The sequence below is a fragment of the Bos indicus genome, chromosome 2 (assembly GCF_029378745.1).
Source record: "Bos indicus isolate NIAB-ARS_2022 breed Sahiwal x Tharparkar chromosome 2, NIAB-ARS_B.indTharparkar_mat_pri_1.0, whole genome shotgun sequence".
Classification (NCBI taxonomy): Eukaryota; Metazoa; Chordata; class Mammalia; order Artiodactyla; family Bovidae; genus Bos; species Bos indicus.
This window is the reverse complement of record NC_091761.1, coordinates 115,607,780-115,622,395: the sequence shown is the minus strand read 5'-3', so window position 1 is coordinate 115,622,395 and position 14,616 is coordinate 115,607,780. Positions and strand designations below refer to the sequence as shown.

Below are 14,616 nucleotides of genomic sequence, written 5' to 3'. Positions count from 1 at the left end.
CAATTCTTAAGTTCTGAATGAAAAGTGAAATCTTTCCCAGATATACAAATGCATTAAGTCACTGCACTGATTGTGTCAATGAATGGCTTCCTCTGTCCAAGCCCTCTGCCCTATAACTTGTGGTCCTCTCCCACACTTTATTCTAGACTTGGCAGCATGACTTTCTCTGACAATAAGTTGTTCACAACTGTAATGAAAGCATGTAAAACAGATTTAAGTTCTACATGCAGACTGACTGTAAAAAGGTTTCTCCCACATATAAATGTCTGGAGGAGAATTCAAAGCATGTGGAATACAAGATGATTTAAAAAAAATCAACACCTTGTGAGTCATCCAGCAACCACGGTGCTTGCCTGATGCAAATAATGACAACCAACAAGCCCCGCAGAATGTTAAAACTCTCTCATGGGGGTAGAAGACCCAAGACTTCTGCCAGTTAATATACATTTTGATCTTTTAAGTTCAGACATGAACCCACTCATTCACCAGACATATGACAATACCTTCTTTTAATCCAACATTTACATGACTGAGTACGTTCCTTTTCAGACAATGGAGAGATTTAACACACTGTTCAATACGGCAACATAATTTGAAATAAAAAATAAACATCTGCAGATTTTCTCTATGCATATTATACTTAAGATTTAAGTGTATAAGATAAACTGATAATTAGGCACTTGTACTTGAAGTCTATATAATTTTTTACCAAGCTGTATCAATCTCCCTGCATTTCATAATATCAATCCTCACCTTCTACACACCTCATAAAACTTTTAAGAATGGAAATTCTGCTAATAGTGTAAAGAATTAAATATACCTACTCCAATATTTTGGGTATAAGATGTCTTTAGGGACACAAGAAAATATGTTTGTCTCCCTTAACAAGTAATTAGAGGAAAAGTAATTAGAAAAGTAAACTTTCTAGCAGTAAGACTGTTGGAAATTTCTCTTTGTGCACTGTTTACTCTGCTTGTAGAATCTTTTCCTGTTAGCCTAAGTCCTAGTCACCCTCAAAAGCCAGCAAATATTTTGCCTCCTCTATGAAATCTTCCCAATCCTCTCCTTTCCACATTACTTCTGAAAATTCTTATTCTTATCATTAATTACTAACAGTGTTACAATTATTTGTTATGTATCTATCTCCTACCTAGACCATGAGCTTTAAGTCTATTGTATCCAAGTACTAGCAAAGTCACTGTAACAGTGAGGGCTTTAAATGGACTATTAATTTGCATGACTCTTTTTAGAATTTAAAATTCATAAATCCATTCCAGTCATCTCTATTGCTTGTATTCTGTTTCCACTATTTAATATAAAGAGTTGTCTAAGATTTCCTTTCATGTATTATAAATTTATCTTGATATTACAGTCATAAAAACTATTTCTTCAGAAATCCTATCATATGCAACATGGATGAACCTTGTGAACATTATGCCAAATGAAATAAGCCAGTCACAGAACAGCAAATACTGTATGATTCCCCTTAAGATGAGATACCTAAACAGTCAAACCCACTGCAGCAGAAAATAGAATGGTGGCTGCTATTCACTGGCTACGAAGTTCAGTTATGCAAGAGTAAGTTCCTAACACTTTGCCTATAGCTAACAATACCACATTTTACACTTAAAAATATTTTAAGAGAGTAAATCTCATGTTAAGTGTACTCACCACAATTTCAGGAAAAATGTTTTTAAAAGGGGTCCTTCAATCATAGTATTTTGGGACCAATTTCCACCAAATCTTATCTACTGATAGGTTTGAATATTTTTTTACTTACTTCTCCAATAGATTGTTACTTTTACAGTTCTACTACTATAATTTTATCTACTGTTATTAGATTTTTAACATTAAGAACAGATGATATTCTTTCATTTCTGACTTCATTCTGATGTCCAAAATTTCCAAAATTCTAAGAAAATAACTTAAAATTTGCACTGGTAGGCTAATCTCAAACTTTATACAAACTGTTCAAATTGTCTTTTAATCGAAATACATTTCTACACTTACTGTCATTATACACCTCTGCCTTTTCATCTTGCTTCAGATTTTCCTGTAATATAGAACTTGATTACTAATGATAATTTTTTACTGACAAAATTTGGAAACTTAAAAATGTGTGCTTACTTCTCTAAATCATGTATTAAAACATATTTCATAATCTTTACTACTTTAGAACCAAATACACACATGCATCAAAAGTTGGAAAGCAAGTTTAAGACATAAAAAGAAGCCACGTACAAAATGCTTGCATACATCTTCTGAGGTGAAAAAGAAGACTGAAACTAATAAAATCTGAAGACTTATTTTCTATTATCAAAAACATGCCAAAAAAAAAAAAAAAATGCAACCACTGTAGTACAACTAAAGTACTTCCCTTCTAGGAAGTGATTAAACTGTCTTACTAAATAATGGCAATTACTAATCAATTGGGTTGACTGGTTCATCCATGCCCCAAGATTATAAAACATGCTGGCTTTCTGTTAATTTTACAGTTTTTTGTATTTGTTTTAAATAGCAGACCACCACTCTTAATAACAGCAAAACATGGAACTAAAACAAGAAAGCAAGCAAAGAGAACGGAATTCCTGGAAGCCCATTAAAGCAGAGTAGAAAGAAAAGGCTCCCCTACAAATCTTGTCTCTGTTGGGTTCCTCATGCTGCTAGGCTGCCCGCTCAGAACTACTAATCCCCACCCTATTGAGCACCTACTTAACACTGCTGTGTTGTGTGTTTATTCGCTCAGTTGTGTCCAACTCTGTGTGACCCCATGGACTGTAGCCTGCCAGGCTCCTCTGTCCACAGGGATTCTCCAGGTAAGAACACTGGAGTAGGTTGCCATGCCCTCCTCTAGGGCATCTTCCCAACCCAGGAATTGAACCGGGGTCTCCTGCACTGCTGGTAGATTCTTTACCAGCTGAGCTACCGGGGAAGCAGCTCAAGATTAAGCATCACATATACATCTAAAGTTAAAAATGTAAGAAGGAAGGAGGGGACCATCAAATGAAAGCCAATCATACAACAGCCTAACAAAAGTTTACTACAGTACCACAATGTTAATTCTCTTTCTCCCTCTTTTTGTCATTTAAAGCCATAACTAAGTTACTCCAATACTAGATGTCCTTTAAAAATGCCTTTTACATTCAATACTGACAAAGCTTAAATACAGGTTTTATCTCAGGTTTAGGTAAAGTATTTATGTAGTAGACATTAATTCCAAATACATTGCTAAATGAGTACATTCTGAAACACCTAAATACAGAATACAAAAATACCTTTTTTAGACAGTGAAAATTTCTTATCATTCTAAACAACTCAAGTTTTTTAAAAGGACTAAAACACTTACTTCATTTCCATGTTTTTGAAGGAATTCAATTTCCTGTTGTGTGAATGTTGTCATGGAGATGGATTTCACCCTGTGTGGTGGATTTAACCCTCGCCTAAAAGATAAAAAAAAAATACCATTACAAACTATAGTATTTCAAAAATTATGTCAATGAAAAACATTTTAATTAGCACATTTAAACTTAGAACTGTTTTATGCTATAAGCTAAATTAAATATTTTAAACTACACACACAATAGATATATCAAGGTGAATTTGTTCAGACTGACACTAATTTATTTAAAGATAAATTCAACTAATCAGTTAGAAATATACAGTACCTGTAACACATTAGTTTACTGGGAACACAAATACTGCTTTAGTGTAAGTCTGATGGAAAGAGAATAATTTATATGATAGGCTCAATGGTAAAGAAAGTTATTAAATATTTTCATATTTTCTAAGAAAGTGATGATGATATGTCAGGTATGGAAATATACAAATACTCAAATCAAATAGCTACCATCTTTAAGACTGACTTAGGAAACTGAAAACTAATCCAAGGAACCTTGAAGGTATTGATGGATAAGAAAAAGTTCCATCTCTCCATCAATTCAAATAAGGGCTGATAATGAAGAACACCTTCAACCATCTCAGGAGGTCCTAAGTGTTCAAGAAGAAATAAAGGGATATGACGGGCTTCAAGAAATACCTGAATATATATGAATACTCTTAAGGTCCTTCACCACTTTGAAATCTTTTCTGTATATGTGGCCTTAAGAGGACTTTTATATTTTTTCACACACATGAAAAACTAAATAGAGATGCACTCAGAGAGACTAAGAACTACTGTGTTCCATCCAACTACCACACAGTGGCCTACTCGACCCACAAGAATGAGGAGTTAAGTAATCTATGCAAAGTAACAAGTTATCTACGCAGTTTCATCTAATCAGTTTGGAGTCATATCCTCTGACAAAGACTTCATCTGAAATACTGGTCTAGGGCAGATCAATCGTTTTACAGAATTTGCCATACTCATTTTGCAATCAACCATGATAATTAAATGAGAGTTAACAATGATGCAAAGTAACAAACTTTCAAAAATATTCTAAAAACATTTCTGAATAATTAAATATGGTACGTAATGTTCTAGAAATACAAAATATTTTACGTTAACATAATAATTCAGAATTAACAGAAGCTCAATTGTTATACACTGCTGCTTCTTTCTCTCCCTTCTGTCAGACATAGACGGCACATATTTCAGCTCACACTTTGAATTAAATCAAGTTGCACTTTATCTGCTTCACATTTCAAGGTGGAGAAACAACAGTTGGGTTTTGTTGTTTTGCTTTAAGTCTTAAACTAATAAATTATTTTTCTTTCAGCTCTTGGTAAGTCATGAAATATAGAAATGAAGATTGCACAGTAAGAAATTGAGACACAGCCATTTCATCCTAGTAAAACTTTGAGGCTGTATATTATCACCCTGCTTATTTAACGTGTGTGTAGAGTACATCATGAGAAACTCTGGGCTGGAGAAAGCACAAGCTGGAATCAAGACTGCTGGGAGAAATATCAGTAACCTCAGATATGCAGATGACACCACCCTTATGGCAGAAAGTAAAGAAGAACTAAAGAGCCTCTTGATGAAAGTGAAAGAGGAGAGTGAAAAAGTTGGCTTAAACTCAACATTCAGAAAACTAATATCATAGCATCTGGTCCCATCACTTCATGGCAAATAGATGGGGAAACAGCTTTGTTCATAGTGATACCTTCTAAGGCCCACTTGACTTCCTACTCCAGGATGTCTGGATCAAGGTGAGTGATCACACCAACATGGTTAACTGGGTCATTAAGATCTTCTTTTTGTATAGCTCTTCTTTGGAGTCTTGCCACCTCTTCTTAAATATCTTCTGCTTCTGTTAGGTCCATACAGTTTCTGTCCTTTATTGTGTCCATCTTCGCATGTGTTTTCCTCTATTTCTTTGCACTGATCACTGAGGAAAGCTTTCCGATCTCTCCTTGCTAGTCTTTGGAACTCTGCTTTCACAACGGTTTATCTTTCCTCTTCTCTGCCTTTAGCTTCTCTTCTTTTCTCAGCTATTTGTAAGGCCTCCTCAGACAACCATTTTGCCTTTTTTGCACTTTGTTTTCTTGCTGCTACTGCTGCTAAGTCGCTTCAGTTGTGTCCGACTCTATGCGACCCCATACACGGCAGCCCACCAGGCTCCTCTGTCCATGGGATTCTCCAGGTAAGAACACTGGAGTGGGTTGCCATTTCCTCCTCCAATGCATGAAAGTGAAAAGTCAAAGTGAAGTCGCTCAGTCGTGTCCGACTCTTAGCGATCCCATGGACTGCAGCCTACCAGGCTCCTCCGTCCATGGGATTTTCCAGGCAAGAGTACTGGAGTGGGGTGCCATTGCCTTCTCCATTCTTGAGGATGGTCTTAATCATCGCCTTCTGTACAATGTCAGGAACCTCAGTTCATAATTCTTCAGGCACTCTACCAGATCTAATCCCTTGAAACTATTTGTCACTTACACTGTAAGGGATTTCATTTAGGTCATACCTGAATGGTCTAGTGGTTTTCCCCACTTTCTCCAATTTAAGTCTGAATCCGGCAATAAGGGGTTCATGACATGAGCCACAGTCAGCTCCCAGTCTTGTTTTTGCTGACTGTATAGAGCTTCTCCATCTTCGGCTACAAAGAATATAATCAACCTGACTTTGGTATTGACCATCTGGTGATGGCCATGGGTAGAGTCATCTCTTGTGTTGTTGGAAAAGGGGTTTGCTATGACCAGTGAGTTCTCGTGGCAAAACTCTGCTAGCCTTTGCCCTGCTTCATTTTGTACTCCAAGGCCAAACTTGCCTGTTATTCCAGGTACCTCTTGACTTCCTACTTTTTGCATTCCAGTCCATATGATGAAAAGGACATCTTTTTTTGGTGTTAGTTCAAGAAGGTCTTATAGGTCATCATAGAACCGTTCAACTTCAGCTTCTTTGGCATTAATGGCTGGGGCACAGACTTGGATTAGTGTGATATTTAATGGAATAGAACAGAAGAGAAACCAAATGAGATCACTGTCATTTTTGAGATTGCATCCAAGTACTACTTTTGTTGATGAGGAGGGCTAGTCCATTTCTTCTAAGGGATTCTTGCCTACAGTAGTATATATAATGGTCATCTGAATTAAACTCATTCATTCCAGTCTATTTTAGTTCACTGATTCCTAAACTGTTGATGTTCACTCTTGTCATCTCCTGTTTGACCACTTCCAATTTTCCTTGATTATGGACCTTGATTCATGAACATTCCAGGTTCCTATGCAATATTGTTCTTTATAGCATCAGACTTTACTTCCATCACCAGTCACATCCACAACTGGGTGTTGTTTTCACTTTGGCTCCATCCCTTCATTCTTTCTGGAGTTATTTCTCCACTCTTTTCCAGTAGCATATGGGGCATCTACCGACCTGGGGAGTTCATCTTTCAGTGTCCTATCTTTTTGCCTTTTCATACTATTCATGGGGTTCTCAAGGCAAGAATACTGAAGTGGTTTGACATTCCCTTCTCCAGTGGACCGTGTTTTGTCAGAACTCTCCACCATGACCCGTGCATCTTGGGTGGCCCTAACAAGGCATGGCTCATAGTTTCACTGAGTCAGACAAGGCTGTGGTCCATGTGATCAGTTTGGTTCAGTTCAGTTCAGTTCAGTTCAGTCAGTCGTGTCCTACTCTTTGCGACCCCATGAATCGCAGCACGCCAGGCCTCCCTGTCCATCACCAACTCCTGGAGTTCACTCAGACTCAGTTCTTCAAAAGGACTTGTGCATGTACTGTTATATTCAGAGTCCCTGATCACGCAGCAGGCCACTGTCGACCCATGCCTCCGTAGGAGACTCATGGACACTCACAAACAAGTCTGGTTCAGTCTCTTCTGGGGACACTGCTGTTCCTTTCTCCTGGCTCCTCAAGTGCACAAGGTTTTGTCTGTGTCCTCCAAGAGTCTGTTTCCCCAGTCCTGTGCAAGTTCTGTCATCAAATCCCACTGGCCTCCAAAGTCAAATTCCCCAAGGGTCCTCAGTCCCTTTGATGAATTCCCAGGTTGGGAAATCTGTTGTGGGTCCCAGAACCTTCTTAACAGTGTGAGAATTTCCTTGGTATAACTGTTCTGCAGTTTGTGGGTTGTCTGCTCGGTGGCTCTGTGGCGGGGCTAATAGCACCTTCCTCCAAGATGGCTTAATGTCACACGCTGCGTGACCCAGGTCTGCTGCAGCCTGAGCCCCAGTCCCTGTGGCAGGCCACTGCTGACCCGTGCCTCCACAGGAGACACTCAAACATTCATGGGCAGGTCTGGTTCAGTCTGTGTAGGGTCTGGGTCCTGGTGTGCACAAGGTTTTGTTTGTGCCCTGCGAACGTCTCTGGTGGGTATGGGGTTTGGTTCTAAATGTGATTTCACCCCTCCTACCATCTTGTTGGGGCTTCTCCTTTGCCCTTTGGATGTGGGGTATCTTTTTTTGGTGCAATCCAACATTCTCCTGTCAACGGTTATTCAGCAGCAAGTTGCAATTTTGGAGTTCTTGCAAGAGAAGATGAGCCCGTGTCTGCCGGGAGCCGGCATATTGCATATTGAGTGCATATTGCATATTGAGTGCAGCACTTTTCAGGATCTGGAATAGCTCAACTGGAAATTCTATCACTGCCGGTAGCCAGCGTGAGGAACTCCGCCCATGACAAAGGTCATGAGGAAGGAGGCTCGGCATACGCAAAGGCGGGATCGAGCTTCAGGAGTCCCCCTGGAAATTCTCGAGCATATACCCCCAAAACCAGAGTCTGCCTACTTTCTGCTTTGTGCTTTCACCTACACCTCTGACTTTACGGGGGGCTGTCCCCCACTACCTCTCTGAAAAAAGTTAGCTTACAGCTCCAGTTAATAATTCCTGGGTGTGACAGTGTTTAACCTACAAACTCCTTTGGAAATCCTCTAGCCTGCCTGAATAGGTTTTTCCGGCCACATGTGATTGTTCAGAGCCTCCCAACTGTGAGAGGCAGGAGATGTTCTAAACTGTCTAAACACAGATTCTTTTGAGTAGTTAAAAGATTGATTAGAAATTGTATTGGTGAAGGGATTTTCACTTGTTGGGCCAATGTTTGCTGCTAAGTTTCCATATCCCTTACCTGCTGTGTCCCTGGCAGTGTATTGATTAATATAATTGGTGTAAGTAGTAGCTTTAATGTTTGTAACCTGGGACCCTTGAGTTAATTCTTTTTCTTGTTGTAGCCCACCACACCTTTGCTCTGTAGGAATGCAACTTTATCTAATGCTTTTGGAGGGTGGCTCCTGACCAATCACCTTTAGAGAAAAATAAGTTTTCTGAAGAAAAGGTCTTAAAATGTTAACAGGCCTCCGGGCCAGAAGATGATGCAAATCACCTAAGCTTTTGCATATGATAAGTTTGCAGGAAGAAAGCCTGGTTTGCTGCAAGACTCTACCCCTTCCCCCATTATCCTCTGTGCATAACTTAAGGTATAAAAACTACTTTGAAAAATAAAGTGCGGGCCTTGTTCACCGAAACTTGGTCTCACCATGTCGTTCTTTCTCTTACCTTCTGGCTGAATTACTCAGCCTCTTTTCTCCACTGAATTTCCTCACTGAGCTATCCTCATTCTATTACTCTTTATATCCTTAATTAACGTTTAATTAAGCAGTTGTTTCCTGATCCTCGCCGACGCCATCCCCGCTTCGAATACCCTGGATCAGCCGGGGCTGGTCCCCGGCAGGTGGCGCCCGAACAGGGACTTTCGAAGGTAAGCTCCCCAAAGCAATCAGAGCCATCAGCCCTATTGCTCCCCGTTCTCGGAACAACTGGGTGACCAGCCCTCTTGTTCCCCCACGGAGCAGTTTGGGTGACCAGCCCTACTGCTCCTCCCTTGGAACAGTTTGGGCCATCAGCTTACTGTTCCTCCCCCGGAACAATCTGGGTTATCAGCCCTATTGTTCTTCCAGTGTTCGGGACGGCTAGGACCCCACTCAAGGGTGCCGCGGACCCCCCTGTAGGATAGACAGGGCGAGAGGAGTGGGAAGTGTTGAAAGTGTTAAAAGAGTTAGACTTAGAGAGAGAAAACGGTTTCTGAAGTTAAAAGGCCAAAGAAGAGCCTGATCTTTTAAAAGCTAAAAGCTTTATCTTCTATTATACTTAATTTTCTGACATGGGTAACACGAAACTAAGAATGGCAACTCTTTATACAAGTAATCTTGAAACTGTTAAAGAGGCTACTGTTAATTTAGATACTTGGGTGAAGGTAAAAAAAACAACTAAAAACGTATCCTATAAATATGATTAAAAATGTTCTGGACCCTCGTCATGAGGCTGTGGGATAGTCTATGGGAGAGGCTATAGCGGTGGATGGTAGTGGGTCTCCACCTTCTGCGCAGATCATATTTTCTGCCATTGATGAAGAAAAGGAGGGAGACTGTGCTCTACCTCCGGAGGAAGGAGAGGGCTTACAGGACGCTGCGGCCGGGCGCCCTGGCGAGCCCCCTCCCCCTCTACACAAACCTTTAAAATTTATCCAACAATTTCTGATTTAAGGCGACTACTCCACCTCCGCTTGCACCTCCCAGGGCCTAAAAATTCCCCAGTTTACATCCAAAGTCTCCCAGAGCATTGCCTAAAGCTGAAAAAGATAAAAAAGATTTCTCTTAAACAAAGGAGCTTTTAAAAAATACACAATATACAGAGCCTACTCCTTGCAGAAAACCCCCTCAGGGGGGCCTCACCCAAGCAAAAAAAGAAAAACAAAAACAAAAAAAGTGAAAAAGAAAAAAGGAAAGAAAATAAAGAAAGATCTAAAGATAGAGAAAGAGCTAAAGAGTGAAAAGGAGAGGAACGGAGAAGGAAGGAATCAGGGAACGCAGCAAGATAGAGAAAGGAAGTTAAAAAAGGAGATAACAGAGAAAAAGATAGGGAGAAAGAAAAAAAAAAAGATTAGGGAAGAGAAGAGGGTAAAGGGAAAGAAACGAAGGAAAGAGAAGGGTAGCGAAAAAGGAAGGGGGAGAGAAAAGTGAGAAAAGCAGGAAGAGAGGAAGAGAGAGACTGTAAGAGACGCTGTGATCAGGTGCCCTGGCGAGCTCCCCCTCCCCCCCACCCCCCCTGCGCAAACCTTAAAAAAAAAAAAGTATCCACCACTTTCTGATTTAAGGCGATCGCCGCCGCCTCCGTTTGCGCCTTCCAGGGCCCAAGAGTTCCCCACTTTGCCCCCAAAGCCTCTCAAAGTGTTGCCTAAGCCTGAGGAAGATAAAAAGTTTTTTGAACAGTGGAGATTTTAAAACAGACTGCGTGCACAATATGCAGAGCACGCTCTTTGGAGAAAACCCCCTCAGGGGGGGTCTCACCCAGGCTAAGAAAAAAGCGGACCGGTAAGGGGATTTAGCAACAATTTTAACCCCGGACTTGCGGTTGCTCCGATTCCAATGGGAGTGGCTGGCCCCCTGCCTGAGGGCATTGTAGGACTTGTGCTAGGGTATAGCTCGCTTTCTTTTCAAGGAATTTGGGTGGTGTATGGTGTAGTAGATTCAGATTATATTGGAGAAATTAAAAGTTTTGATCTCGCTGCCTACCAAAACTGTGCAAATTAATAAAGGTCAAAGAATAACACAGTTTTTGCTTTTACCTTACTATCAGACAAGAAAAACCTTGACTTCTCAAGCTAAGAGCCACAGAGCATTTAGATTTAGTTATCTAGCTTTTTGGGTGCAGGAAATTACAGCTCCAAGGCCTTTAAAAGATCTTTTAATTCAAGAAAATAAAATGTCAGGGCTATTAGACACAGGAACAGACGTCTCTTAACATTGCTGGGAAAGACTGACCCAGCTCCTGGCCAACACATACTACTGAAAATGAGTTGAGATTAGAAAAACTGGTATGCGGGGTGGGAATGCTGTAGAGAAAAAGGTGAGGGAGAGTTTAAAACCTTGAAGAGTAGTGAGTTTCCTGTTGTTGGAAGTATTCAAGCAAAGATTAGATGGTTGCTTGTCATCTAAAAAGCTATAGATCAGATTTAGGTTACAAAACGATAACTGGAAAAGCTTATAAACATGTTGTGCAACACCTCTTTACTTACTTCTCATATTTAGGTCGGCCAAAAGTTTTAAAAAACTGATAATGCCCCTTTGAAGCTGCGGAGAGATTGTTTACTAACTTTAAATGATTTCCAAAAATTATTAGGGGACATTAATTGGATATGCCCACATTTAAAACTGACTACTGCAGATTTAAAGCCTTTGTTTAATTGCTTAAAAAGCGACCCTAATTCCAGTTCTAAGTTGACTAATGAGACAGAGTTGGCTCTTGTTAAAGTAGATGAGACTTTAAATGATCAGTTAATTAGGATTAATATTACCAAAAGATGAAATTAAATTATTCTTGCCATAAAACACACCTACAGGGTGATTGTGACAAAAAGGCCTATTGGTTCCATCTACCAGTGACCCCAAGAAATATAGTTTTATCTTATCCCCGCTTGGTGGCACAATTAATTATAAAAGGAGGAAAAAAAGAGTGTGGAACTTTTTAGAAAAGAAGTAGCAAATATAATAATTTCACTCAATAAGGATCAACTGCAAGTCTTTTATAAAATAGTGATAATTGGCAAGTTGCCCTGATAGATTTCAGGGGTCAAATTTTGTTTCATTTGCCCTCAAGCCCCCACAGTAGTTAAAAGTTCAAAAATGTTAGATTGGCAGTTTGAAGATACCTGTGGAACTTTCCAACCGTATGTAGTTCCTACGCTCCCCTTTACCCTATGGGGGAGGGACGTGCTGTCTCAAATAGGAGATACTCAGAGAAGGGTTTTCTCAATTTCTTAGTTATCAACAGGTGGTACAATTAACAATACTTTATATATTGTTATAAATACATAATATAAATATATTTGCCTAATTACAGTTTGCCTAATTAGATATGGGTATAAATAAAATATAATAAAGGTATACCTAATTCTATTTATAGATCTATACTTACTTAATTTGTATATAAATCAATATATGTATTATATATATACTGTATAATTAAATGTATATTGCAGTAATATAATGTGTGTGGCTGATATTAATTGGTATGGATTGATGTGCTGTGATGATATATGTTCTGTATGCTGTATAATTATATATGTGTGACATGTATTATTACAGTACATTGGTTTGTGTTGGTTGGTATTGGCTGTGTGTGTGTTGTATTGCTGTAATATGTATGAATTGATATATTAATTATAAGATTAATTCAAGTATATTGATTTATATATATTGTATGTCAATAAGTTTATACTTGTTGCCATATATGAATACATTTTACATTTAGCTATATCTGTATACTAAAATGAGATAAGGAGGTTATACATTTATTATTTAAATTTATACGGAGACCTAAACTGAACATTAGACCTAAATTAACATATCTCTAAATTTATATTGTTAAAATGTAAATTTTAAAAATTAAATTGACAACTGCTTGATAATTCCTTTGCCATAAAACCCCCATAGGTGTAATTGGGGTGGCCAGACAAAAAATTGGTTTTATAGCAAAATGGCCCCCTAGAGTGGGTCCATCTTTCCGCTCAAACTAAAAAAGTAGTGGCTTCTTATCCAGGATTGACAGCTACTTTGATATTAAATGAAAAAAGCGGAACATTGAATTATTTGGTAAAGAGCCATCAGAAATTGTAATTCCATATAATAAGGAACAACTTGATGCTCTTCTAATGTTTGAAAATTGGCAGATTGCTATAGGAAACTATTTTGGTCAAAATTTTTGCATCATTTACCCTCGCATGTTTTGCTGAATTTTATATCCAGACATCCAGTTATTTTTTCTGTCAGATGTAAACAATCTCCTATTCCAAATGCTCAAATAGTTTTTACTGATGGGTCAGCAAACGGTAAAGCCTCCATAGTTACTAAAAATCACCAAAAAGTTTTAGAAACACGGGAAATTTCAGCTCAAAGAGCTGAAATAACAGCAGTCATAGAGGCTTTTGCTATGTTTGCAGATGAGGAATTTAACCTTTATTCTGATTCTCAGTATATTGTCAGGTTGTTTCCACACATTGAAACTGCGGTTTTGCCTGAAAATAAAACTACCATATTTCATTTGTTAACTAAATTACAGCAACAAATTTGGAAAAGAAATAAAATATTTTTCATTGGACACATTCGGGCTCATTCCAGATTGCCCGGCCCTTAAAATGCCTTTAATGATTTGGCTGACTTGTTAACCTGAAATACAGTGGCTACTGTGATTGAGGAGGCCAGAGCCTCTCACTTACTTTATCGTCAATATGCTACTGCCTTAAGATATCAATTCCAAATTCCCAGAGAGGCTGCTCAAGAGATTGTGTGTTCTTGCTTATATTGCCCCACTGTTTATAATAGTCTACCTATGGGAGTTAATACTCGCGGTCTCAAACCTAACGTACTCTGGCAAATGGATGTAACTCATGTCTCTTCATTTGGAAAACTGTCCTTTGTTCTTTAACTGTAGACACCTTTTCTCATGTTATTATTGCAACTGCTCATACAGGGGAAGCAATTAAAGATGTAATACAACATCTCTTTACTTGTTTTTCATATTTGAGCCTGCTAAAAGCTCTGAAAACTGACAATGCTCCTGCGTCTAAGTCTTTTCAAGAATTTTGTATAAAGTTTCAAATTAAACATAATACTGTCATCCCTTATAATCCCCAGGGACAGACCATTGTTGAAAGAGCGCATCAAACATTAAAAATCCAAATTCAAAAACTAAAAGAAGGGGAGTTTAAGTATAGTTCTCCCCATCAAATCTTGCAACATGCTCTTTTCATAATAAATATTCTAAATACTGATCTGGCTGGAACTACTGCAACGCTTCGTCATTGATGCCTGGAGCAATTAAATGCAAAACCATTAGTCAAATGGAAGGACCTCCTCTCAGGACAATGGAAGGGTCCTGACCCATTATTAACTAGCGGTCGAGGATGTGCTTGTATTTTTCCACAGGATGCAGATTCTCCAATTTAGATCCAAGACAGGTTGATTCGCCATGTTGCAGACCCCCAGACATCCAGTTCCCCCATTGCTTCGATCACAAAAGAGAAGCCCGCCAGAAGGGGAGGCAATATAAACATTGAGATCCTGGCATGACCGATGGGGCTGCTGCAGCGCGAACTCCAACCAGAAAATAATTCTACTTATTCTGTTTTGGCTTGTCTACCCTCTCCTTATGTTTTTCTCTTTACCAATGGTTCTG

At 39.0% G+C, this 14,616-nt stretch overlaps 1 protein-coding gene across 8 annotated transcripts in view; it reads right to left on the bottom strand.

Moving 5' to 3' along the window:
- AGFG1 (ArfGAP with FG repeats 1) overlaps nt 1-14,616 on the bottom strand; it is an 83,442-nt gene that overhangs the window by 48,448 nt on the left and 20,378 nt on the right. For all 8 annotated transcript variants that reach the window (XM_019977946.2, XM_019977954.2, XM_019977961.2 and 5 more), the window contains exon 2: nt 3,347-3,440. In XM_019977946.2, the coding sequence (XP_019833505.2) occupies nt 3,347-3,440 (94 nt within the window). The remainder of the gene's footprint in view (nt 1-3,346; nt 3,441-14,616) is intronic.